The 24,438-nt window shown below is 48.6% G+C and overlaps 1 protein-coding gene across 3 annotated transcripts in view; it reads left to right on the top strand.

Moving 5' to 3' along the window:
- Window positions 1-975: 975 nt before the first annotated feature.
- ABCA1 (ATP binding cassette subfamily A member 1) overlaps window positions 976-24,438 on the top strand; it is a 121,683-nt gene continuing 98,220 nt past the window's right edge. For 2 of the 3 annotated variants that reach the window (XR_012904577.2, XM_075931352.2), the window contains exons 1-2: window positions 976-1,119; window positions 23,386-23,527. Coding sequence is in view for 2 of the 3 variants with exons in the window: in XM_075931352.2 (XP_075787467.2) it covers window positions 23,462-23,527 (66 nt within the window). In the remaining variant the exon portion in view is untranslated. Of the gene's footprint in view, window positions 1,120-21,029; window positions 21,815-23,385; window positions 23,528-24,438 lie in introns of those variants that run through there. The other variant, XM_075931353.2, reaches the window with a different exon arrangement.

Below are 24,438 nucleotides of genomic sequence, written 5' to 3'. Positions count from 1 at the left end.
TTTCAGTGTATAATCAGGGACCAGTCTGATCATCGTAACAGGGCCCAGCAAGAGAGACTCACCCAGTGAAGCCTAGACCTTTTACTAGCACGTTGGTTCCCAACCTTTTTGGACACAGGCCCTATTTGTAATTGTTTATATCCTGTTGTGACCCACTAAATGAACTGGGGGTGGAAGGGCCTGAGGTGGTTTCAGTTAGGTCCTGCATCCCAGGAGGGTTGGGTCCAGCCTGCCACGCTCCTCATAGTGTTGGCTCCTGTCCTGTGGGGCAAGCTGGGCTGGCTCTAGGTGTTGCAATCTCCCGGCTTGCACTGCTGGCCAGGTTTGGCCCCACCCCGCGGACAGGAACCACATTTGTGTGAGCAGAGTTGTGACTTGGCTCCTCCTGGGCTTGCAGTGCCGCTCCCTCAAATTTGGCCTCCCCGTGTCTTGTGGGCTGGGCCTAGCCTGCCTGGTTCTGGGTCCTTCGGAGCTGACGTGGGGGGTGCTCTGGGGCTGGGACACCCCGGGGGAAAAATAATGGGTACTCAGCACCCTCTGTCAGGCCTGTGGATCGGCTCCACACCCCCCAGTGCCTTCTGCCCACTGCTGATCTGAAGGAAGCACAAGGAGGGGCGCAGGGCAGCCTGTGCTTGGGTGAAGGCAGGGGAATGTGATGGGAAGAGGCGGGGTGGGGCCACGGGAAAAGGGCTGCGTTGTGGGGAGCCCTGGAGTAGAGCAGGGGGCCAAGCACCCCAGGGGAATCAAAGTGGCTGCCCCCCCGGAGATTGCAGCGCTGGGTGGGGAGCCCAGCAGCCTAAAGCCTACAGAGGCCCCTTGCAAACCTTTGGGGCCCCACCCAGGAGTTGGGAAACCCGCATCCAAGGCAGGCTCCCTGGGGCTCCCCCCGACCCTGGCCGGCTCCCTGCGCGTGCAGCCCCGGGGACTTGCGCGCGGGGCCCTTTTAAGAGGCGGGCCGGCTCGCCACGTGCGGCGGCTGAGTGACGGGCCGACATAAACACGGCGGCCGGGTTTGACCGGCAGTAACCCCGCGGCGGGGCCGCTATAAAAGGCGCGGCGGGTTCGAAGCCCGGCCGGGGCTGAGCTAGCGCCGGGGAGCGAGAAGTGGCTGCCACCCAGGTAGGGCTGCGCGGCGCGTATGTTCAGCCCGGGGTCCCTGCCGGCGGGGCGGGCTGGGGCTTTGTTTATTGCAGGGTCGCCTCGTTGCCCTCCTGGGCTCCCCTCCCTTCTGGGGCAGGGGCAGCCCCCGCCCCGTTTTCTCCTTCCCGGAGCTTTGTTTGTTGTACGGTCGCCTCTCTTTGCCCGCCTGGTCTCCCCCTCTTCTGGGGCAGCCCCTCCCTGCCCCAGCCTCACCCCCTGCCCGGAGCTTTGTTTATTGTACGGTCGCCTCTCTTTGCCCGCCTGGTCTCCCCCCTCTTCTGGGGCAGCCCCTCCCTGCCCCAGCCTCACCCCCTGCCCGGAGCTTTGTTTATTGTAGGGTCGCCTCTCTTTGCCCGCCTGGTCTCCCCCCTCTTCTGGGGTAGCCCCTCCCTGCCCTAGCCTCACCCCCCGCCCGGAGCTTTGTTTATTGTAGGGTCGCCTCTCTTTGCCCTCCTGGTCTCCCCCCTCTTCTGGGGTAGCCCCTGCCTGCCCCAGCCTCACCCCCTGCACGGAGCTTTGTTTATTGTAGGGGTCCTCTTCTGGGCAGCCCCTCCCTGCCCCAGCTTCACCCCCCCCCCCCCACCGCCCGGAGCTTTGTTTATTGTAGGGTCGCCTCTTTTTGCCTTCCTGGTCCCCTCTCCCTTGTGGGGCAGCCTCTCTCTCTCTCTGCCCCCCCCTCCCCTCCCCCCCCGCTGCACGTCCTCCTTTGTGGCTTCCTCTGGCTTCTCTCTCCTCTTTCTCCCCCCTCTTTCCCCAGCGCTTGTTTGCAAAGGGATTTATTTGGGCTGCTCCGGGTTTTCTTCTCTGCTGCTTTCCTCCATGGCTCCTGGCTGGAGCCGCTCTGTGTCCAGGGTCTGCTCTCTCCTGCCCCGCTGCTTTCTCAGCAGGAGCCCTCCAGCTGGGGCGGCCCGGGCAGGAAGGGAGGGCAACCCAGCCAGGCAGCCCTGCTGGGACTGACCGAGAGTAACCCCTGGCGTCTAAACTCTGGTTCCTTAGAAAAAAATAACAATTGGAGCCCTCCTCTTGGCAGAGTCTTTTTTTGCACACGCCGGCCTCGCTGGGGGACTGGGGATTCGCCTCAAGGAGGAGGGGGAAAAAATATTCTTGTAGGAGAGAATCCGGCTTCCAGGACTGTTGTGTGCAAGGAGAAAGACTGAAGGGATCCAACAAAGGAAAATGGGGGAAAATAGCTGCTGATCGACTCCAGGCTAAAGTACCTGGCTTCCTGCCCCATTTCCAGGGAGTTAGGAGCTCTGCCTGGGAGGATGTTTTGGGCAGAATAGAAAAGTGCTTAGGATCTGGGTGTGCTTTGTATCTTTTTCTGAAAAATGTAGTTCATTGTATTTGGGTGTGCTTGTGGGCTACATATTTCATGCTGCCAGCACTTATTCCTTCACTGTGAGATGGGAAAGCCTAACAGGGCAGAATTGGATCTCCGCTACAGCCATGTCACCAATCCCTTAAACTCTGTGGAATGACTCCACGGGTATATAAGACCAAAATCAGTCTCAGTTCCTGTATAGGAGTGACAGCACCTTTAACAGCAGGCTTCATCTTTTGTTGCTACATCATAGCTGATAACCCTAAACATGGTTTCATTATGATGGTGTACTAAAAAAACAAGGGGTCAAAATAAACCTGTAAAATTCAAGTTGCTACTTGAACATGGTTGATATTTTTTCACCAAAACTATCTTTAGTTCTAGCACAGGTCACAAAAATCAAACATTTCCAAATCCTTGTTTTAATTTCTGATGGTGTTGTAAACACACACACAAAATATAGTTGTAACCTAAATACACCATGTAGGATTTTTTTTAAACTTCAGGGCAACACTCAGGCTATGTCTATGCTAGCATGAATTTCCAAAAATGCTTTTAACGGAAAAGTTTTCCGTTAAAAGCTTTTTTGGAGAAGCGCGTCTAGATTGGCAGGGCACTTTTCCAGAAAAGCACTTTTTTCCGGAAAAGCGTCTGTGGCCAATCTAGATTCGCTTTTCCGCAAAAAAGCCCCAATCGTCATTTTCGTGATCGGGGCTTTTTTGCGGAAAACACTACTGTGCTGTCTACACTGGCCCTTTTGCTGTCTACACTGGCCCTTTTCCGGAACAGTTTTCCAGAAAAAGACTTTTGCCCGAATGGGAGCAGCATAGTTTTTCAGGAAAAGCACTGATGATTTTACATTAGATTGTCAGTGCTTTTCCGGAAATTCAAGTGGCCAGTGTAGACAGCTGGCAAGTTTTTCCAAAAAAGCGGCTGATTTTCTGGAATAACTTGCCAGTGTAGACACAGCCTCAGAGTGGAGTCTCACACAAACCAATGTGCTTAAGTGCTTTGTTGAATTGTGCTCTGAATGAAAACTGCTTTTTTGAAAATCTGGCCATGTTAATATTTTAAAATACAGTACTAAAATCCAAACAGAACAGTGTCACTACAGCCACAAACCCTATGGACAACCCAATACTAGTCACAATAGACAACAGTTGTGCTTTAATTTTCATGACACTTCGGTGTGGCAGAGGCCTTTGTGCAGTGCTTTGTAACTTCAAGGGACGCTTTGTTAAAGCACATCCAATATCAATAGTGATATTAAATAGGAATTATGGCGAGGGAAATGAAATGAAAGCATGTCTTGTGCAGAAACAGCTAGGTACATATTGCCTCCCTTAAGAAATCCAAAGGGAAGTATATGGCGAGCCATCCCCAAACCAGATGGATCACTGAGTTTCTGCAGTGCCCTTGCAGACTGTTCTCCTAACTACATAGTATCCCAGACCCTGGCTGTTGGGTCATGTTAATGACGTGACAGATGTAACTGCACTTGCTTCACCTCTACAATCCATTGTCAATGGGAGTCTGTGCATAGGCAAAAATAATGCACCTGCCTGTGACCATCCAGACTGAGACCTTTCAGCACACTGAGTAGCATCTTTCTCCACAAATAGCCCTCGTCAGTGGGGCTCTGTGTGAAATAAATCCCCACTCCACTGTTTTTGAGTTGGGCAGGAAAGTGATAGGCACAGTTGCAATAGATAACAGATTACCCAGGGATGTCGCTTGGAGTCTTCATGTTGAGAGAGTATGCCTTTTAAAAAGAGCCACTCAGTTCTACCAGCTATTACTGGGTTAGTTTCACCCAGCAATCCCTGCATCTATCTGGCCTACTTTATGCAGATCAGGTTAGATTATCATGGTGGTCCCCTCTGGCTTTACAATGAATCCATGTGAATAACCAGTTCCCAAATAGCCACATTAAATTCTCCCTTAAAAATAAATCAACTAAAGGCAAACAGTTCCGAGAGAGAGCTGTGTTGGTCTGTTTCAGCAAAAACATTGAGTCCAGTGACACACTAAAAACGAACACATTTATTAGGGTATTAGAGCATAAGCATTTGTGAGCTACAACTCACTTCCTCAGATGCTGAAGGGGAAAAAAGATAGAGATGGGACTGTGACATCAATTCAAATCCACTCTGGTCCATTAGATATGTCTGTTCTAAGTGTGAAATAAGCACTCTGAAATGCAGTTGAATCACAATTTTTTGCATTTTCAAGAAGTAATAGCCTAATACACATTACAAAGTTCCCAAATATAGCTCTATTAAATAATGCAAACAAGTATAACTGCAGACCCTAATTGTGCCATTTAACCCATAAATACATTTTTACATCCGAGACAATAAAGGTTCTGTAGGATTAAATTCTAAACTACAATGGCTCCAATCTTTGGCTGAATTCACAATTACATTAGGTCCAGTACTATAAATTTCAACCTAGCCTTGTATGTTTTAGAAGTTCTCAACTCTCCAATATTTCCGTAAGAATTCGGTTTGTCGTCCACTTCCTCCCTTCTCCCCTGAACAAGGGAACAAGCAGCTCCTACTTTTTAAAAAAACAGCAGGCCTAAGGACCAATCTTGCAGTCTTTACTCAAGCAAACTTCCCACTGACTTCCTTGCAGCAAGCTTTATGGAGATTTTTGGACTGAGGTTTAGTTCTTCTTTACTGCAGTGTGAATCAGAAGTAGCCTTGCTGACCTCAGGATAGTCTGACCCTTAGCACGGAGTGTAGAGTTCAGTCATAAATTAATCAAATGAGATGTATGTGATTTCAAAAGTCTCTTCAAAGCTACATGTGGGTTGCAAAGCCCCCCCCCCCCCCCCACATTGAGTTCCCAGGTGTGTGGGATGGCAGAATAAGGCTCCCAAAAGCCTGGAAATAGTTTTGCCTAAGGGCCAATACTTTTAAGCTATCCTGCCATTCCTGGGCATTTGCATTACTACACTGTCTATGATTGCCATGCTTATGAGGCCATGGGTAACCTTGTTCATCACAACCTGCACTATCCAGATACTAAATTGTGTACAACTTATGTGAGGACTTGTGCATTGCACAGAGTTTGAATTTCATCCTCAAATGAAGAGTTGGGCATGACTGATCAAACAGCATTGAAGTCTGGGCTGGTGTTTTTTAATTTCTTACTGTAAGTGAGGGAGCAGACTCTGTCCCAATCTTTTAACACTAGATTTCCTTTTCTTGGGGATGTGAGGGGACAACTGGCAGAGTGCCATTGCCTTTAGCAGAGCTCTGTCAGCTTACATCAGCTGAGAATTTGACCCTGGAACTTAGATTCAAATAATATGTATTTTGTGTGTACATATCCTGTCCATGTGCAGTTGCTGAGTACGTTAAGAATATACGTTAGCCGTGTGCATGCAGGACTCATCTGAAATTCTAGATAGCAAAAGAACGTTAGTGTCTCCATCCAGATTGTTGATAAAATATGTCCATAGGGTTTTTTGACTGTTCTGTTATGGGTAGATGTATAAAGGAGGGGAAAGGTTACTTCTGCCTTGGTAGCCTTTGTCATTGGATGAAGACATGTGATCTGGCCTCAAGGACTGAGGCAGAGTAGGATGGGAAACTGTTGATGCAGCTTTTCTGAGCAAACTGACTAACATCATGGACAAATAAAGAACAGTCAGTACACTTTATTCTTCTGAGCAGTTGGGTAAAAGCATGATTAAGGATTACAATAGGAATGCATTCAGCTGCAGGCTCTGTGTGGACATTTATTCTGTTGAAGATGACTTCTTATGCCCTTTAGTTATTTTCCGTGGGAGTGCTCCTTGCAAGAATGCTGGCTTACTCCAATAAAGGACCATTTTTCATTGTGTTGGCTATCTTAGGGAACAGTTGGCATTAGGCAGGAAAGAGTAGTTCCAACCCTGTACCAGTTTGGGCTAGACAGAAAGGTCTGTTCTTTGGGAATAAGCGAACAAAGCCAGAGCCTTTGAGCACAGAGTCCAGAGATCATTTCAACAGAAATCTGTTTTCTTTTCACTAGTAACAGAGACCAGACTTGTGGTGCTGTAGGCAAGCTTTGTAAGGGACCACTAGTTATTACCCTCTGATGGTCCTGTGGTCCTTATGAAATAACTTGTGGCGTACCCACCTCAAAACCTGTCACTGCGTTTTGTACTAACTCACAGGCCTGGCAGTGGCCTTAGTGGAGGCCAAAATTCAATAGGCCATTGAAATTAAGAGTAGCAGCGAGGAAGGGCATGAAGTCTGACACTGAGCTGGAACTGAGTGTGTGTATAGTGCTTAGCACAGTGGAGATTTCGTTTGGGGCTTTGGGCTGGCTCCATGATACAAAAAATACTGAGGTTAAGAGCGGACACTCTGCCAGATGCAAACAAGAATGCGGGCTTTCTCCGAAGGTCCCTGTCCCCGTCCCCATTGACTTTCCGGCTCAAGTTTTCAGAAACAAACTTGGTTTTTGCAGGTACATTCTGCCTCTGCCCAAAGCTGCATTGGTGGTTTTTTGTCCCTCACTGTGGATGCTGATATTAGTGAACTTCGTGCGTGGGATTAGCCAGAGCTCTCCTCATTGGACATGCTTTGCTCTCACCTAAGTCAGCTTTCACCACTGAGTTCAGAGGGAGTGGCGTTTGGTCAAAACGCCCACGCCTGCCTGCTACCTGTTGAGAGCAGTAGCTCGGGGCTGTTTATTTCTGAGTGTGCCAATGAAGGCCATGTAGAAGCTGGCTGAGAATCAAGCCCCAAACAGGTAGTTCTGACAGGTCAGACTGACCACTGTTTATTGACCTGAACTGACCGTATCCTATAATCACATACCTCTGCTTTTTAACATAAAAAAGAAAATGTCTCTCAACTCCGTTGGCAAGAAAAATGTTTCCCTGCCTCTTGACCAATTATCATCTTTTTAAATAGTGGGTTTTTTAAAAAAAATATTTGCCCCATTAATCTACCTTGGCAGTTCTTGCGGTGTAGGAGTTTTTCCATGACTTCAGTAGGGTCAGGGCTTCACCTTTTAGTCCCCATTTGCCTCCAGGTGATGACCACCTCTCCTTTCCTTGATGCTTCTGACTTTTCCTTAGCCCTCCATCCCAAGTTCATGTCATCATTTTACTAGTGCTACAGTCTCCCGAAGCCTTCTCGTTCCCAGTCTCACATGGGTAAGGTCTGGATTCACAGCAGTAACCCGATTCCACAGCAGATCTAGACTAGGGTAGCCCCTTTGACTTCAGTGAACTATTGCCAGCTCAACCAGCTAAGGATATTCTGCCCTCAGTATTTCAAATGGCCAGATTCTCATTTTGTTCTGTCAAAATAAGCTGTCTGCTTCCTAACAACTTGGAAATGTTTGACTTTTGTGTGCCTTTTGGAAGCCAATTGTTCCCATTTTTTTTTTTAAATGAACACCATCTGGCATTTTATACTGGTATTCTGTGCTGGATTTCCCTCCCTTGTGAAACTCCTGGTCCTTCTGCATAGACACAAAATTATGTAGTTTAAAAGGAAGTGGTAATGAGGCAACAATGGTTTTTAATTGACCAAACTTGGTCTCTTCGCCTCTGTTCATTTTGTGTGTGGAAAATGGAACAGTCAACTCCAAAACTTGAAGTATGTATGAGGGAAATGTGGAGAAAAATGTGGTTATACTGTGTATTGCATGTGAATTTTGTATTGCAAGAGGAATTTTATGCATTGTAAGTAAAATAAACTGTCCTGAGTCAGTGTTTAGTCTTAAAGTTAATGGAGAAAACTGTGCTCTGTGATTAATCAAATCCTTCCTATGAGGAGCTGTAGCTTCGGATGTGAATAAAGCTCTGCCATCGCTGTCTATCCTGGACTACTCTTAGCAGATCTTCTGTTTAACTCCCATAAGTGTGTGTGGGGTGCGGTGTGTGTCGTCTCCTCCCTTCCCCTCTCCCTGTCTCAGTTCAGTTTGATGGAGGATTCCTTCTTTGGTGCCTTTTGCCTGTTCCTGCAAATTGGGCATACAATTCCCAATGGCACAACTGTCATGGCCAAATAGTTCTGCTTCAGATATCACAGATGTTTCCGTTTTCTTTTTCTGGATACAGTTAGAGATAAGCGGTTGTTGCTCGCTCTCAAATCTTGGCATTGGTGACAAATTCATTCCAGTTAATACCTTGTCATTTCCTGACCCATTTCCTTTTGAAAGCTGCTGGATTTCCAGTAACATTTTTTGAGCTGAAGATTCATTGCTTTTGATCTGTATAGATTTTCTTTTTTTATGAGCAAACTGTGTTTAAGATGTGACTGCAGCTGCCATTTTGTCCGTTCGTTCTGTTATTTCCTTTCGGATGTCCCTGTTGGCTTGCGTGTTGCTGCCAAAGTATATGAATTGCTTTGCCTTCTAATATAGTGCTTGTGTTGGGAGGGGTTGGGATTCTCATTAGATTTGTTTTTAATAACAAATGGTTTAATCCTGTCTCTTCTGTGATGTAGTACAGCTTTCTGGTCTTTATATTTGTGTTGGTTAAGCAATCGCTTAACAGCTATATTGTCAGCAAATACTAGATCTTTTAGTGGACTCTTGGGGTATGTGTACACTTGCACCCTAGTTCGAACTAGGGATGCAAATACAGGCATTCGAAATAGTCAATGAAGCAGGGATTTAAATATCCCGTGCTTCATTAGCATGATCTCGCCGGAGCGCTAGTTCGAACCACAGCTCATTCAAACCAGGAAGTGCGTGCCGGGACGTGTTAGTTCAAACCAAACCCTGAACTAATGCGTCCCGACGCGCACTTCCTGGTTCAAATGAGCTGTGGTTTGAACTAGTGCTCTGGCGAGATAATGTTAATGAAGCGCGGGATATTTAAATCCCCGCTTCATTGACTATTTCGAATACCTGTAGCGGGCAGCTTATTAATAGTGAATCCCCAAAACACCACTAAAGAATTCCTTCTTCACCAAACATCAATGTTTGGTGGTTTTGCTGTTGGTGCGAATCACACACGGTAGTGTGACACATTGTTCCCAGAGGGCAAAGCCCAAGGGAAAAAAAAGGCTGGCTGACGTTTGAGCTTCAGTGGATGAAGCTTGTGTCTAATTCTGCATGTGCCTCATCCGTTAGAGGTTGATTTATCAGGGTTGTGCAATAAAATTTTTCTGGCAGACATTGTCTCTTTCTGAATAGAAACTCAGAGACCAAGACTTGGCTGCCAAAGCTGAGTCCAGCCTTCACAGTTGTGGTCTGTTAGGGTGAGCAGGACTGTTTCCAGGTTCTGCTACAGAGGCCAGCACGTGCATTGGTGGCAAAGAGATTTTCAGCTCCTACAAACACGAGCTCTTTGGACGCTGGTTGATGAATTTAATACCTTATTTGCCTTTCTGTCGGGCAGATTGGAACCACATGTTCCTGTGTTATCTAGCACAGAATGGACTGGATTTTGGCCTTTTTAGTTAAGAACAGCTGGTAACTGAGACAGTGAAGCTCTTATTATAATGCAAGTCAGTTCTTTCTGTTGGAGTTAGGAATCTGCAGGTTACAAATGACATGATAGGTCAATGAATTTACTTTTGGGTGCAGTATTTTAAGTTTGCTGTGATTCCTTGACCTGCAAATACAGGCTGAACCTCAAGTTGGGCACTTCCTGGTCCAGCAATATCCATGGTGTGGCATGACATTTTTAGTTGACCACACTAAATCGTGGATTGTGACTAGATTGTGGATGGTAGATGGAGGGGGGGAAAAACAAGGGGGAGAGGAACAGTGGTGAGACTGAAATTCAGATAGCAACTGACACAAGAAAATGGCACGTGACCAGAAAAGAATGAACCCATCAAGTGGAAGCAAGTATGAAGAAGCAAAGCGCGCTGCCGATACAGTGAAAGACACCCAGAGGATCTGTTAGCTGAGTGTTTAAAACTACCCACAACTGACTGGTGAGAAGGGCCTGTATCCCTGTAAAAACAAGAGGCAAAGGGATGGAGGATGGTCTTGTACCGCATTTATAAAGGAAAGGTGGAAACAGTCCTGTAAAAGAGGCAAACCCTTTAGGGTCACGGGTTGGCAACCCGTGACCCTAATATGGTGTCCTTGGTTATACCTGACGGACCAGGGGAGAAATGCAGCCCGGATACAGAAGCAGCAATGCCAAAGTGATGCTGGATCTGGTGAAAGCAAGAGGCATAGAAAGGATGAGCAGAGTGGTTAAAGCTGCATGGCGAGACAAAAGTTGCCGAAGACTGGTTCAAGTTGACCCCGGCCCCAGTATATTGGAAGGAAGCATCTATGACTCTGGAGACTTTTGAGGGATGAAACTGCTAAATGCATCGTGGACATCAGGACTAGGAGAAGGGTGGAACCGCTCCTTGAACAAGAAGAGTTCAGTTTCGGGATGAGATGAGGAACCCTAGATGCCGTGTTTGTGATTTGGCAATTAAGAAGAAGGGGCTCAAGTACCGCTGGATCTTACAGACTTAAGAGAAGGCCTACATCACGATGGCCAGGAGAATGCTACAAGCAGTGTGAAGGAAATATGGAGTGACTAAATGACATCAGTCCATAAAGATCACCTGGAACCATGGATCAAACATCTGTTGGAAGTCAGATGGCACCAGAAGTCAGCCCTCAGTCGACAGCTGTTGATCGTATTGATCTTCTGTGTCAGCAGGAGGATCCTAAAGGAACAAGGTGATAAACCGTGATATGAGCACCCTCAAAAGACCTGGAGGTATTATAACCCACTGGTAAAACCAGGCAGGGATGAAAACTGGCAGTAGAGATGAATGGAGTATGACTCAGTCACGTTGACCATTTCAAGTACTTTGGCTGCCAGGTTACAGAAGATGTAACTGCAGATTTCTGATTTATAACCATGCTTTGATTTTTAGCTTGGAAACTTTTGGGCAGAGCCTAACTTTGTGTAGATGGCTTAGATATAATTTTGCAGACGTTCTGTGGCCTGTGACAGGAAATCAGACGAGGTGATCCGTGGTCCCTTCTGGTTTTAAAACACATGCACACACAATGACCATTCATTAACTGAAATTTTCCCCCCACCTTTTCCACCAATTCTTCTTTTGCATTTTTGGTATGCTGGTTGCCAGTAGGGGACAAACAAGTTCAGTACAGTATTTAATAGGCACGTGTGTCCTGAAGGGACACAGTTTAAAGTGATCTGGGCATGAAGCCAAGGGGGTTTTTCAGATGCGAAAGGCTGAATTGTCGGCTGAGCTGAGATTATTTAAGCAACTTCCTATCAAACTGGAGGTGCGGCTAAAAGACAGTTCCCGTGCGCATTCCTGGTTGGTCCAAAGCTTTTATCTTGACTTTTTAGTTGCCTACAGCCAATTTCAAACTGCCCTCATTGTTTGACTTTGATTTATCAGGGTTGTGCAACAAAATTTTTCTGGCACACATTGTCTCTTTCCGAATAGAAACTCAGAGGCCAAGACTTGGCTACCCAAGCTGAGTCCAGCCTTCACAGTTGTGGTCTGTTAGGGTGCGCAGGATTCTGCTACAGAGGCCAGCACGTGCATTGGTGGCAAAGATCTTCAGCTCCTACGAACAGGAGCTCTTTGGACACTGGTTGATTAATTTAATACCTTATTTGCCTTTCTGTCGGGCGGATTGGAACCACATGTTCCTGTGTTAAGATTTAGAGGGCAGGCAAATGACTTGAGTCTTGGTTTAAAATGTGTATTTGTTTTTTGTATTATTCAGCATTAGAGAACAAGACTTGGATCGGTTTTCTTAACATGCATAGGATCAGATAATTAACTGGTATGAAATGATGTGGTCTAGCGGAAGTTCTCATCCATAATTCTTAATCAAGAGTAATTGCGTGATGACGTTCTTTCCAGTTGTAGGGTTGCCAACTTCCTAGTCTAGTCACACACCCCAGCTCTCTCCATTCCTCCTGCCCATTGCTCACTCATCCCCACCCTCACTCTCTCCAGGATGGGCAGGGGGTGAGGGCTCCAGCTAGGGATGTGGGCTTGGGGTGCAGGAGCGGGCTCTGGATGGGGGTTGGCATGCAGGGGGTGGTGAAGGTTCTGGCTGGGAAGGTGACTTGGGGATGGGACTAAGGATGAGGGGTTTGGGCTGCAAGAGGGAACTCGGGGCTGGGTTGGGGCATCGGCGGCTGTTAAGATAGGTGGGGGACGGCACTGCCTTCCCAAGCCACCAGCCTGGCCCCGCCACTGGGGACAGTGTTGCTGCCCTCAGCGCCCGTCCTCCCCATGCTCTGGGGTTGGGGAATGCACCCTGCCTGCCTGGGGGGAGGGGTAAGGTCTTGGCTCCTGTGGAGGGGCGGGGCCTCAGAAGGGGCGGGGCTGAGAGCTTGCCTCCTCTAGCCCTACCTTCACCGACTGCTCCTGGGTTGGGGCTGGTGGGAGTGCGAGGTCCTGGTGGCCTTACCATGGCTTCCAGGAAGCGGCCACCAGGTCCCTGAAGCTCCTAAGCGGCCAAGGAGGGTCCGCATGCTCCAGCTGGTCATGGTTCCTAGTCAAAGGTTGTTGTGGAGCCGCTACTTGGGGCGGGGGCAGTCTGGCCTGGTAGGGAGCCTTCTGTAGCCCCCAATCCCTGTTTCACCACCCCCAGACTTTTAATGGCCCAGTCAGGGGTGCCAACTGGAGCCACCAGGTTCCCTTTTGACTGCTCCTTCCGGTTGAAAACATGCCTGGCAACTCTCCCTTGTTGGCTGCCGAGCCGGCAGTTCCCCTGGCGAGCTGCACGTACCAGCCAGCGACTTAAGATGGAGGGCAGCTTTTTCAGAATGGCGTTGGGAGACTGCATAGAAAATGGCAGGAGGCGGGGGAATTGGAGGGCCTGTTGAGAAGACCGGAGCGAGATGGAAGCTGGTGTGGGGAGTTTTGCAAGAGCTGTATTCCAGGAACTGCAAGGCTCCTCTGATGGTATTTCCTGTGCCTCAGCTAGTGGGCTGTTGGTTCAAAGCTGCTAAGTGGCTGATACTGCCATGCTACTTCAGAATAGGGATGTAATAGTGCAGTCGATTAGCTGATAAGCAAAAGCTTGTAGGTTAATGCTGTAAACTACACACATTTCCCTTCTCTCCCACCTCCCTACCAATAAACTTTTTAGGAGTCTGGTCAGCAGCCCGGCTCAGTCCTGGCTTGCGATGGGCGCGGGACCTACCCCTGCTGCGGCTCTGCATTGAAAGTGTATTAGGAGTCGGGCGGGCAGGCAGCCTGGCTCATTTCCAGCTCTCATCAGGTCTCGTGAGGGGAGCTGATTTTTGGACCAGCTCCCGTTTTGCGCCCTGCGCTGCTGTCTATAATACAGAGGCAGCAGCGTTGTGTGGCAGGGGGCTCCTCCAGAGTGGGGCTGGAGCGCACTGGCTGCTGGCCCCGCTTCTGGTGACTATAGAATAATCACCGAACTGATAAGTTTTCGTGAGTGGTGTGAAGAAAGTGAATAAGGAAAAGTTATTTACTCATTCCCATAACGTAAGAACTAGGGGCCACCAAATGAAATTAACAGGCAGCGGGTTTAAAACAAATGAAAGGAAGTTCTTCTCCATACAGCAGAGTCAACCTGTGGAACTCCTTGCCTGAGGAGGTTGTGAAGGCTAGGACTTTAACAGGGTTTAAAAGAGAGCTAAATAAATTCATGGAGTTAAGTCCATTAATGGCTATTAGCCGGAAGGGGTAAGGAATGGTGGCCCTAGCCTCTGTCAGAGGGTGGAGATGGATGGCAGGAGAGAGATTGCTTGATCATTACCTGTTCGGTTCACTCCTTCTGGGGTACCTGGCATTGGCCACTGTCAGCAGAGAGGATACTGAGCTGGATGGATCTTTGGTCTGACCCAGTATGGCCACCTTATGCTCTTATGTGAGGTTACTCAACTATTAAATTAACCAATATTTACCATCCCTATTTCAGGGTGCTACAGTACATCTAGTACTTACACTAGGAGTGTGTGTGTGGGGGGGGGGCGGGAGGGCTGGGAGAATGGGGGGGGGGTGTCTGTTGATTGCATTCCCAGCTCTGCCTCTAGTTTACTGGGTGACTTAACTTCTCTGTCTGTTTCCCGGATTGTACAATAAGGCTAATGATGCTTAGTAACGCTTTGTAACCTAACTCCACACATTAGAGGAAAGTTGTTATAAAGGCGCAAAGTACCAATGTTTGACTGCTGGTCCTGACTCTCCAGCTGGAAACTGGCCACAGAATTGTCATTCTCGAGAAGGGCGTTGGAGAAACCCGGTGCCCAATCCGTTTGAAAGCTGCAGACTTCAGAAGGGCCTTCAAGAGTTTCCAAGTGTTTTGTGGGAGCCTCATTGAGCACATACGAGATATTGGCTCTCTAGTTGTTGTGGTTTGTGAAACCCTTTGCTATGGAAGGCTTCAGTATTTTAGCACCAGTTCCAATGACGGCTTCCCGTGTGTACACTTACCGTTGGCTGCCCTTCTCGACTTGAACAGAACTAAGTCTGTTGTAAGCCCATTGTTCCCGTTGAAGTTGAAGAGTTTACTGTAACGTCCCCTCTCTGGGGATAGCAAAGCTAAGGCTGTGCTGTGATTTAGGAGAGCTGCATGCAGTTCCCAGTCTGTGATAGATGCCTTGTGTGATCACAGGGAAGCCACTTTGGCCTAGATCCCCAGAGGTATTCAGGCTCCTAACTCTTACAGACTTCAACGGGTATTAGATGCCTGAACACTTTCGAAGCTCTGTGCCTCAGTTCTCCATCTGCAAAATGGGGCTAAATAGCACTTCCTTGGACTTGTCTATTAACCGTGTTTAACTCTTTGTGTCAGGGATGGTCCCTTGCTATTTGCACAGTGAGGTACCAATCACAAATGGGAATGGAACGCCCACACCTGCTGGCCGCGGTGCACTGTTCCATCCACAGCCACCAAGCCCACTCTGAGAAGAATGAGTCTGCTTTACAGCCTTAGCTAATAGCCAGCTGGCTTCTAGATCATAGTGATAGAGGCTCATGCACTACACTCCAGAGGTCCCAGGTTTGATCCACCTGTTGGCATTACAGGAGCTATACCCTTACCAAGAACTGGAAGAGACCTTGAGAGGTCATCAAGTCCAGTCACCTGCCCTCACGGCAGGACCAAGCACCATGGTAGGTGTCTGTCTAACCAGCCCTTAAAGATCTCCAGCGATGGAGAGTCCACAGCCTCCCTAAGTACCTTGTGATCCCGTCTAACCCCCTGCAAAGCTGCAGGATTTCTTGTGATTATTCATTCAATGCAGCCAGGAATTGCCTAACGGAAAAGAAAGAAATAAAAGCCATTTTGTGCACTGAATCAGAGTTAAGGCCAGAAGGGACCATTGGATCTAGTCCTGGATCTGACAGGCCATTACATTTCTCTCCATTACCCTTGCATTGAACCCAGTAACTTGCGTTTGGCTAGCGCACAACTTCCAGAAAAGCATCAGAGATGCAGGCTCCACTGATTCTCTCGGTAGCTCATTGCAGTGGTTAGTCACCATCGCTATTAAATTCAAATAGGGGGAAAAGAGGCACACACCTTTATCTGCTTTCAGCCTTTCCCTGCTAGAGTAAAAAGCCCTCTAAGCCTCAGTATCTTCTCCCCAGGAGAAGGTATTTGTACGAAGCGAGCAAGTTGATTCTCAGGCCATGTCTTCACTCCTTGGAAGATCCATGCTGCTGTGATCAATCGTCTGGAGTTTGATTTAGCAGATCTTGACCAGACCTGCTAAATCGCACTCAGGGTGCTGTGGGCAGTCCTGCTTCTGCAAGGAGCGAGGGAAGCCTACAGGCGTGTTTGCTCCCATCGGCCTCCTGCTGTGGGGACCACAAGGAAACTCAAATTAAGGTACATCAAATCCAGCTACGTAACGAACATAGATGGAGTGGAGTATCTTGATTTGACCTTCCCCTTTAGGGCTGACCTGGCCTCAAACTTAACGAGTGGAGCAGGCTGAGGTCGTCTGTAAGGCACTTCCTCCAGCGCTTGGATCACTTTTATGGCTACTCTGGGTGGGTTGGATAAGAGCTCAGATTTAGAGCCTGATCCAAAGCCAAGCCCACGGACATCAGCTACTGATTTCAAGGGGCTCTACGTTTGACCCTTGTTGCTCGTGCAACAGGCTGAATAGATTGAATCTCCCCAGGGATAGCGCTGCCTGTGTGGATTTGTACTGCCGCTGCCTGCCCAGCGTGCTTCACACTTGCCCTCGTGGGGCCACGTCCGTCTCCACAGCCCCTCTGTCCTTGGCCTCTAGAGAGCTGGCTGCTTTTGTAAGGTGGATTCTCGCCAGCGAAGAACCAGACTGAGGCCACCCATGTTAGTTAACTGAACTCTCCTTGGCTGGTAACAGCTTTCAATCACCACTGACCAGGGCTGGACTGAAACCGGTGATCTATAGGTTAAAGGCTCTGTAGCCCATTACCCATCGACTGAAACATCCTGATCCCCTGGGATTTGAGTCGTTTGCTGTGTTCCCTCTCTAAATAGTGATTTTTATTTTCCAGGGGAAAGGTCTTTCCCTGTCTCAGAGCAAACAGCTGCATTGTTTGCAGAAAGCTTGGTTTGAAGGCTGTTGTGTGTTTGCTGAGTACAGCACCAGGCGGGGAGGGGGGCAGACAGGGGTGGGTTCTCTGCCACTGTGGCGGTTTCTCTGTTTCCGTTGTGGATCTGTAAGATACAGCTGTCTGCTGGTTCTGGAGGCTTCAGGCCCACTGGCTTAGGGGCCCTTTGGCACATGCTCATTCTGAGCAGCGGAGGAGCACTGTGCCAATAAGCAATGGGGAAATGGAAGTGCGTGCTGCGCTTACTGTGAAGCCGGTCCGTTACAATAGTGTATGACTCAAAACAGTTTTACTTTCTACTTGAGTCGTCCCTCCGATGGCGTGTGCAGGCAGGGCCTTCTGCTCTGAAACCTCCCCTGCACCTCTGTCGGGCTGGAGATCTGTTCAGAAGGTCAGGGTGTCGGACAAACTGGGGAAAGGGGCCTGGCTAACAGTGAAAAGGTAACAGCTGGTGTCAGGCTGCATTTTCTGATGGACAGACCCCACTCCCAGTTCAAGCCACAGAACTTTTCTTATGCAGAGTTAGGCAATGAAGCCCACCCTGATGGTACAGTGGCGTTAGAACTGGGCTAAATCAGAATTAGCGCTCTGCAGCCCCCGAGCCAGAGTAGAGGCATTTGGGTCTGGACCGTGCCACTTGTCTGAACCATTGGTTTTGTGGGCTGCACCGTGACAGGTCTGACAACTTCCTCCCATGCCCTTTGGAGTCTTTCATTGGGTTAATTTTTGGAAAGATGGGGCTCTGCATAAATATACCTCCTCCAGTGGCATTCACCCTCCCTTTTTGCTATGTCCCAGGAAAGCCACCTTTTCTGTTCCTATCTGGCAATTCAAGGGTGATTTTTTTATTACAAAGAAATAGGCTGATCTGCCTGGCCAGGCTTCTGGTTCACAACCATTTCAGATCATGAACTTGTAACCACGGGGGGTGGGAAGATCTGACCCTTGCCTGAGCCCGAGGTGGGAGTTAGGGTGATGTCTGGTTAGCTTGTTAGCAGGCAGATCAGACTCTTACAGGTTTAATTTTTTTTCCTTTCTCATGCTTTCCCCTTAGGACTAAGTGTGGCTTGCTGAGAGAGGGGATGGGTAGTAACTTAAAACTGTGGGTCACTGTACTGTTCCTAGAGCCTGGAGGGAAAGCAAAGCACAGACCCTGGTTTAGGCAGGATGGATTGCTGCAAGTAGTGGCAGGGAGTTGGGAAGGCTGTAAACAGGGGTCTCTTCCCAAGAGAATTGACACACACAATCATAGAACTGGAAGGGACCTTGAGGTCATCAAGTCCAGTCCCCTGCTCTCCCAGCAGGACCAAGCACCAGATCATCCTGGGTAAATGTCTGACCTGCTTGTAAATATCTCCAGAGATGGAGATTCCACAACCCTCCTAGGCAACTTATTCCAGTGTTTAACCACCCGACAGGAAGTTTTTCGTAATGTCCAACTGAAACTGCCGTTGCTGCAGTTTAAGTTCATTGCTTCCTGTGCTGTCATCAGAGGCCAAAGGGAACACATTTTCTCTCTCCTTCCTTCTAACATTCTCTTTTTAGATACTTGAAAACGGTTATCATGTCCCCCTTCAGTCTTCTCTTGTCTAAAGTAAACAAACCCCAATTCTTGCAGTCTTCCCTCACAGGTCCTGTTCTCTAGACCTTTCATCATTCTTGTTGCTCTTCTCTGGACCTTCTCCAATTTTCTCCACACCTTTCTTGCAGTGCGGTGCCCAGAAGAGCTGGGAGCCCGGGGCAGGCCGTGGAGGGGGAATAAAAGTGCAGTTACCGTGAGTTGAGGTGAACCACTCACAAATGTGGTGATGGGGTGGAGGGGGGGGAAGAGTTCACACCCCCACAACCAGTGGAATGACGTGGGGGGGGGGTACTGAAAGAGGACGCTGGCGTATTTCTCATCTGGGCCCCCTCCTTTGGATTTTTTTCAGTGGCTGCAGACAATACGCAGCCAGTTGTTAGGGCTGACTGGCCAGTTGTTTGTACCGCTTGCAGAGCTCTGTCTGCTCACCCGGGCAAGGAATCGGAACGCAGATGTGCACAGCTGTGCATGAGCTTAGGCCGCTTGTCCCTCTGCTAAGCAAGTTCCACCAAATGCAGGACAAACCAACGTCCCGTGTGGGGACCGAGGAGCACCTTCCCCCACCCGAGATTCTTGTGTCCTCCTGTGATGGAAGGCAAAGGGACTTCGGTTTGCTCCTCCTTGTGCTTAATCAGAAGCAGTAGCTGGGACTCCACTCTCCCTTGCAGTGACTAATGTGCCTGGGCAGAGCAGAGCACGGCTCCAGAATGCAATCGCAGCACCCGCTTCGTGCTCCAAGCAGTAATCCATTCTCCTCGTTGTTTGCAATCTAGTAGCCCCTAAAACAAGGGTGGGAACCTATTTGGGGGGGGGTGTCCATATGCAGCCCACATGCCTCCTCTCTGTCCCCTTCTTCCCCCATGCCTGGTGTACATGGGACAGCCCCCATTCACCTACTCTTCCCCCTCCCGCCCAGCACTTCTGGAGCGCCTTGAATCAGCTGCTTGGCTGCATTTAGGCTCTGGGGGCGGGGGGAAATCAGCCAATTTGTGGCGCTCGGGAAGTGCTGGGAGGGGGAGAGAGGAGCAGGGATGGGAGAGAAGGCAGAGAAGAGGTCAGGCAGGGATTTGATATTGTAAAGTAAGGGTAAATTTTTCTTTTCTTTTCGGTTGCGCCATGTGCTTGGTGCTGGACAGCCACATAGTAAGAGGCTGTGTCTGTCCTGGAGATTTTGCAGCCCTAAGTATGCAAGGCAAGCAAAGAAGAAAATAGTTACTGGATTTCTTAAGGGTGGAACTGAAAAGTGACTCACCCAAGGACGTACAAGAAGCTTGTGACAGAGCAGGCAACCAAATGGGTATGTGAACTCAGGGTATGCGGCTACCTCACAGAATCTTTCTGCTGGGCCTGTTCCTGCTCATTCTTTCACTTGGGAATAGCTGGATTATTTGGAGTAGCAAACACCGTGCAGCGTGGTGAGTGTTGGCAGGAGGGATTCTCAAGGACAACGGTAGACAATAAAACTCACTCCGGACTGTCTGCCAGAGTAAAAGGACTTCTTGCTGTCTTGTTGACGATCACCGGCTATGGGAAAACAAATTATGGTACAGAATGAAAGGGCCAAATTCTCTGTTGGCATAAATAGGTGGCTGTCCCGTTGACTTCAATACTTCAGCATCTGAAGAGAGAATTTAACCATAGTGGTGAATGCACAGGACAAAAATACACTCCCATTCCCCAGTGCGGCATTCAGTGCTTTTGGGGTGGATGTCCCATACTAATGACTCGCAAAATGTGACTTGAAGGGGTGAGGCGCACAGTCCTGTCTGAAACCAGCAGAGGTGGTTGTTTGTAGCATTAGGCTTCTCTGTGGCAAGTTGGACTGGAGTTTTACAGCTGTGCTGAAAACAACCCATCAAAATAGGTGAGGGTAGAAATGTTGATAGATTTTGCATTCTAGCTGACCTAGCGGCATCTGCTATGCCAAGGGTCTTCCCACAGATGTTTTAATTCTCATCCTTGTGACAGCTGGAAAAATAAGCGTCTGAAATATCTGAAGGAGGCTGGGGGGGGGGGGGGGGGGAGTCACTTTGCACAGAGATTCTTACCCACTGGGAATTCTCTGAATTTGGGGAGCTAGTCATCTTATGTCACAAATGAACCAGCTCTGTCTGCCTCACAAGTCCATTGAAGTCCTAGCCAGCTTTAGGCAGGCATAAAAGTGTTTTGCAATCTCTGAGTATCAGTCATAGACATCAACAAACAGGATGTCTCTGTACAGAGTCCTCAGATCGGTAGCCCTAGGTGGCTGAGAGGTAGGCATGAATAGGTTTGGGTACAGTTTGGAATAACACAAGCAGCATTCTTGAGTTAATATGGCAAGTCGTGGTTTTGACCACTTCAGGGATTTTTGAGCCAAACCATCCTGCTGTTTAAACTCAGCTGGGTGTTTATCTCTTGCACCTAATAAAGTTAGATCTTTTTTTTTTTTTGCTGTGCTGCAGTGGGAATTGCAAAAGGTGGATTCCTGGCCCACAGACATGTAGCAAATTCTTGAAAAGCAGGAGTGTTCTATCCAGTTGCAAGGGCACTTTCCTGAGGGAGGGGTATCTCAGTGGTTTGAGAATTGGCTTGTTAAACCCAGGGTTGGGAGTTCAATCCTTGAGGGAGCCCTTTAGGGATCTGGGGCAAAGATGTCAGGGATGGTACTTGGTCCTGCAGTGCAGGTGGGGGACTGGACTCAATGACCTCAAAGTCCCTTCCAGTTCTATGAGATAGTAGAAAGGAAAATATATGGCAATATACCTGAGTGAGTGGTGGCAGAGAATCGGTGTTGATTGGTATCGTAATGCAACAGACATGCTCAGATTTCTTCCTGAGGCTTGTAAAGAAAATGCTTTCTGATCCCCTGCAGTAAAAGCAGTGCTGACTCAGGCCCCCTTCAGAATGAGCAGCAGTAGAGGGGGCGGAAAAGTCCCTACTTGAGTTTCTTTTCAGAGTGGTGTTTTATTACAGTTTAACAGAGCCTCTCTGCTGCAACTTCTTTGTGATCAAGCGTGCTGGGTGACCAGAGTCCTTGGAGGCCAAAGCTTGTCCTTTGACCTCGTTGTCAGAAGCCAAATTCCCCCCCCCCCCCCCTTGGGTGTTGTGCAAAGTCGGTCAGCTCTGGGAACCACATGTCCATGCCACTGGAACATCAGAGGCATTGCTTTTTCACAGTGCACTCGGACACTTCCTGACTCCAGCGGGAGGTAGCTTGTGTGTGGATGAACAACCTTCCTAGAACCTGCCAGAATCCAGGGACCGTACATGGGCCTACACTGACTCTAGACTGAGGTGATTCTGGATGGACATAGATCACTTACATCCTTGTTGTTTCTTTGGTTCTCTGCCTCTTCATTTGTTCTCCCGCTCCCGCTATGAATGTGAAGCAGCACTGAGCTTCTACTAATGCGTGGTTTGCCTAGGAATCTGGTACGATAGCAGTTGGGTTTAATCGGTTTTGGTCGTTCCATTCTGCAAATGTCAGGTTTCGGTCATCCAGGCTTCAATCCTGAAGGTTGCTGTGACGTTTGGTGTTGCGATAATGATGTTTAGTCTTTGACAAGGCTAAGAAGAACTCGTTAGCCAGGATGTTGGTTGAATCAGAGTGGCTTTTTTTTTTTTAAGGACAAATTATTGATCATTTAGTCTTAGGATTGCCAGCTGTCCAGTTTTTTAACTGGACAGTCCAGTATTTGAGCTTTCTGTTCGGGGAAACAAATTGAGAATATAAATGTCCAGTATTTTCTAAATAAGATGTAATGTAGATTGTGATGTAATGTCAAGTGTGTCCAGTATCTTTTTGTTGAAATGAACTGGCAACCCTATTTAGTCTGTAAAACCGGTCAGAGATTTTCACCCGAGTTTTACGTTCGTGGTGTGTGTGAATTTTGGGAGTGCTTTTGCTGCCATTTGCAGGCAGGAATGCAACTTAAATCACAGTGCAAAGGGGTGTCAAATGATCAAAAGCATATGTGTGTGTTCTCCATGGAACTAATATCAAGGAAGAGCCGCTATATCGGTGTTTGAATAACGGCTTAGAGCTTTGCCGCATAGAAAAGTCACCCTGTTCACCTATTGTATGACGAAACTGACAGCAAAATGAATTCTAGAGATCGGATTCTGTGCTGCCCTGCACCCGGGTACAAAGTGAGTGTGAAATGCTGCCAGGTCAGAATGTGCCACACTCACACTGGCCAAATCAATTTGGGAGCATTTTATACTCGGCACTGCTGTGATTCTCTTGCACCTTGTGGAGTCGCTGGTGGGTCAGGATTTTGGTCTTCAGGAGGATGGATCGGTGGCATCAGTGTGCTAACCTTCCCTAGCAAGGGAGGGGAGGGATTTTCTATTGCCTTTGCCCATCAAGTGCAGATGCATTAGGATGGCCTGTGCCCTCAGTAGGGATGTAAAATCCTGTTTGGTTAACCGGTTAAACGTGACGTTTAGCCGGATAGCTGATTATGGGGTGGGGCTAGCCCTGGTGTGCTTGTTCTGTCTCCTATAGAGAAGCCTCGACTGACCCAGGGTTTCTCCCCAAACTGAAACCAGAGATTCTCCAAAGCAGCTCCCAGTCTCTAACACTGTCGCTTAGTTGGAGTTTTACTTTCAGTAAGCAGGGGAATTGCCCTCTGGGGGATGTTTCGTTTTGAGTCTTGGAGCCTTTAGAGAACTGCTGCCCAGGGTCAAAGTCTGCGCTGGTTTGCACCCCCAGCACGGTGGGAGGGGGGTGGGCCAGAACCCTCTGGCAGCAGCAGTGGGTTGAGTTGGCGTGCGTGGGCGTAAGTGAGGTTAGACTGTGATACTTGTTCACTTTGGGCTTTGTTTATAACTGGGCTCTTCCTCTCCTTGTCTCTGCTCTCCAGTGACTGCCCAGCTGCAGTGTCCCGGCAGCGTGTGGCGGCTGCGGTGCAGGGCAGCTCCCGGGCGTGCTGAAGGACGATGGCTTTCGGGACGCAGCTGGGATTGCTGCTGTGGAAAAACTTCACGTACCGGAGAAGACAGACGGTAAGCCTGAGCTGTTCTTTTGGCTTGCCTGCCTGAATTGCCGCCTCCAAGTCCAAACCCTCCAGGCAGACAGAGGACCGGGCGGGCCGGATGTATCCTGTTAAAATGTCCATATTTCATAGCTGAGCTCTGGTTTCAGGCCTCTGCAAGGCACTGAGGTGATCTAGTCAGTGGGAACTCAGGCACTCGGCACATCGTTTCAGAACCAAAGTCAGAGGAGGCAGAACTTAGAACATCAGAATGGCCACACTGGGTCAGACCAAAGGTCCAATCTAGCCCAGGGTCCTGTCTGCCCACAATGGCCAATACCAGGTGCCCCAGAGGGGGTGAACAGAACAGGTCACCATCAAGTGATCCCTCCCCTGTCACCCATTTCCAGTCTCTGACACACAGGTTAGGGACACCATCCCTGCCCATCCTGGCTAATAAGTATTGATGGACCGAACCTCCATGACTCTATCTAGCTCTTCTTTAAACCCTGTTAAAGTCCTGGTCTTTGTAACATCCTCTGGCAAGGAGTTCCACTGGTTGACTGCGTGTGGTGTGAAGGAAAAACTTTCTTCATTTTGTTTTAAACCTGCTACCTGTTTGTTTCATTTCGTGACCCCCTAGTTCTTATGTTATGGGAACAAGTAAATAACTTTGCCATATTCACTTTCTCCACATCAGTCATGATTTTATAGACCTCTTAGTCTCCTCTTTTCTATGCCAAGTGTGGCCATATTGGAGCCTGCCCGGTCTGGAGATAAGACAGACTCCGCTGCTACACAAAGGAGCGGGGCCCAGCTTGGCTGAGCGTTTGTGTAGTGATTGTTATGGCTTCCAGTGAAGCAACACCACCAGACCAGCTGTGGGTAGGGACTGAGCCTGGGGTAGGGACTGTCGCATGCTCCAGGAGGAAGTCTTGATCC

The sequence above is a fragment of the Pelodiscus sinensis genome, chromosome 6 (assembly GCF_052426305.1).
Source record: "Pelodiscus sinensis isolate ZL-2025 chromosome 6, ASM5242630v1, whole genome shotgun sequence".
Lineage (NCBI taxonomy): Eukaryota > Metazoa > Chordata > Testudines > Trionychidae > Pelodiscus > Pelodiscus sinensis.
This window is presented reverse-complemented; position numbering and strand designations above follow the sequence as displayed.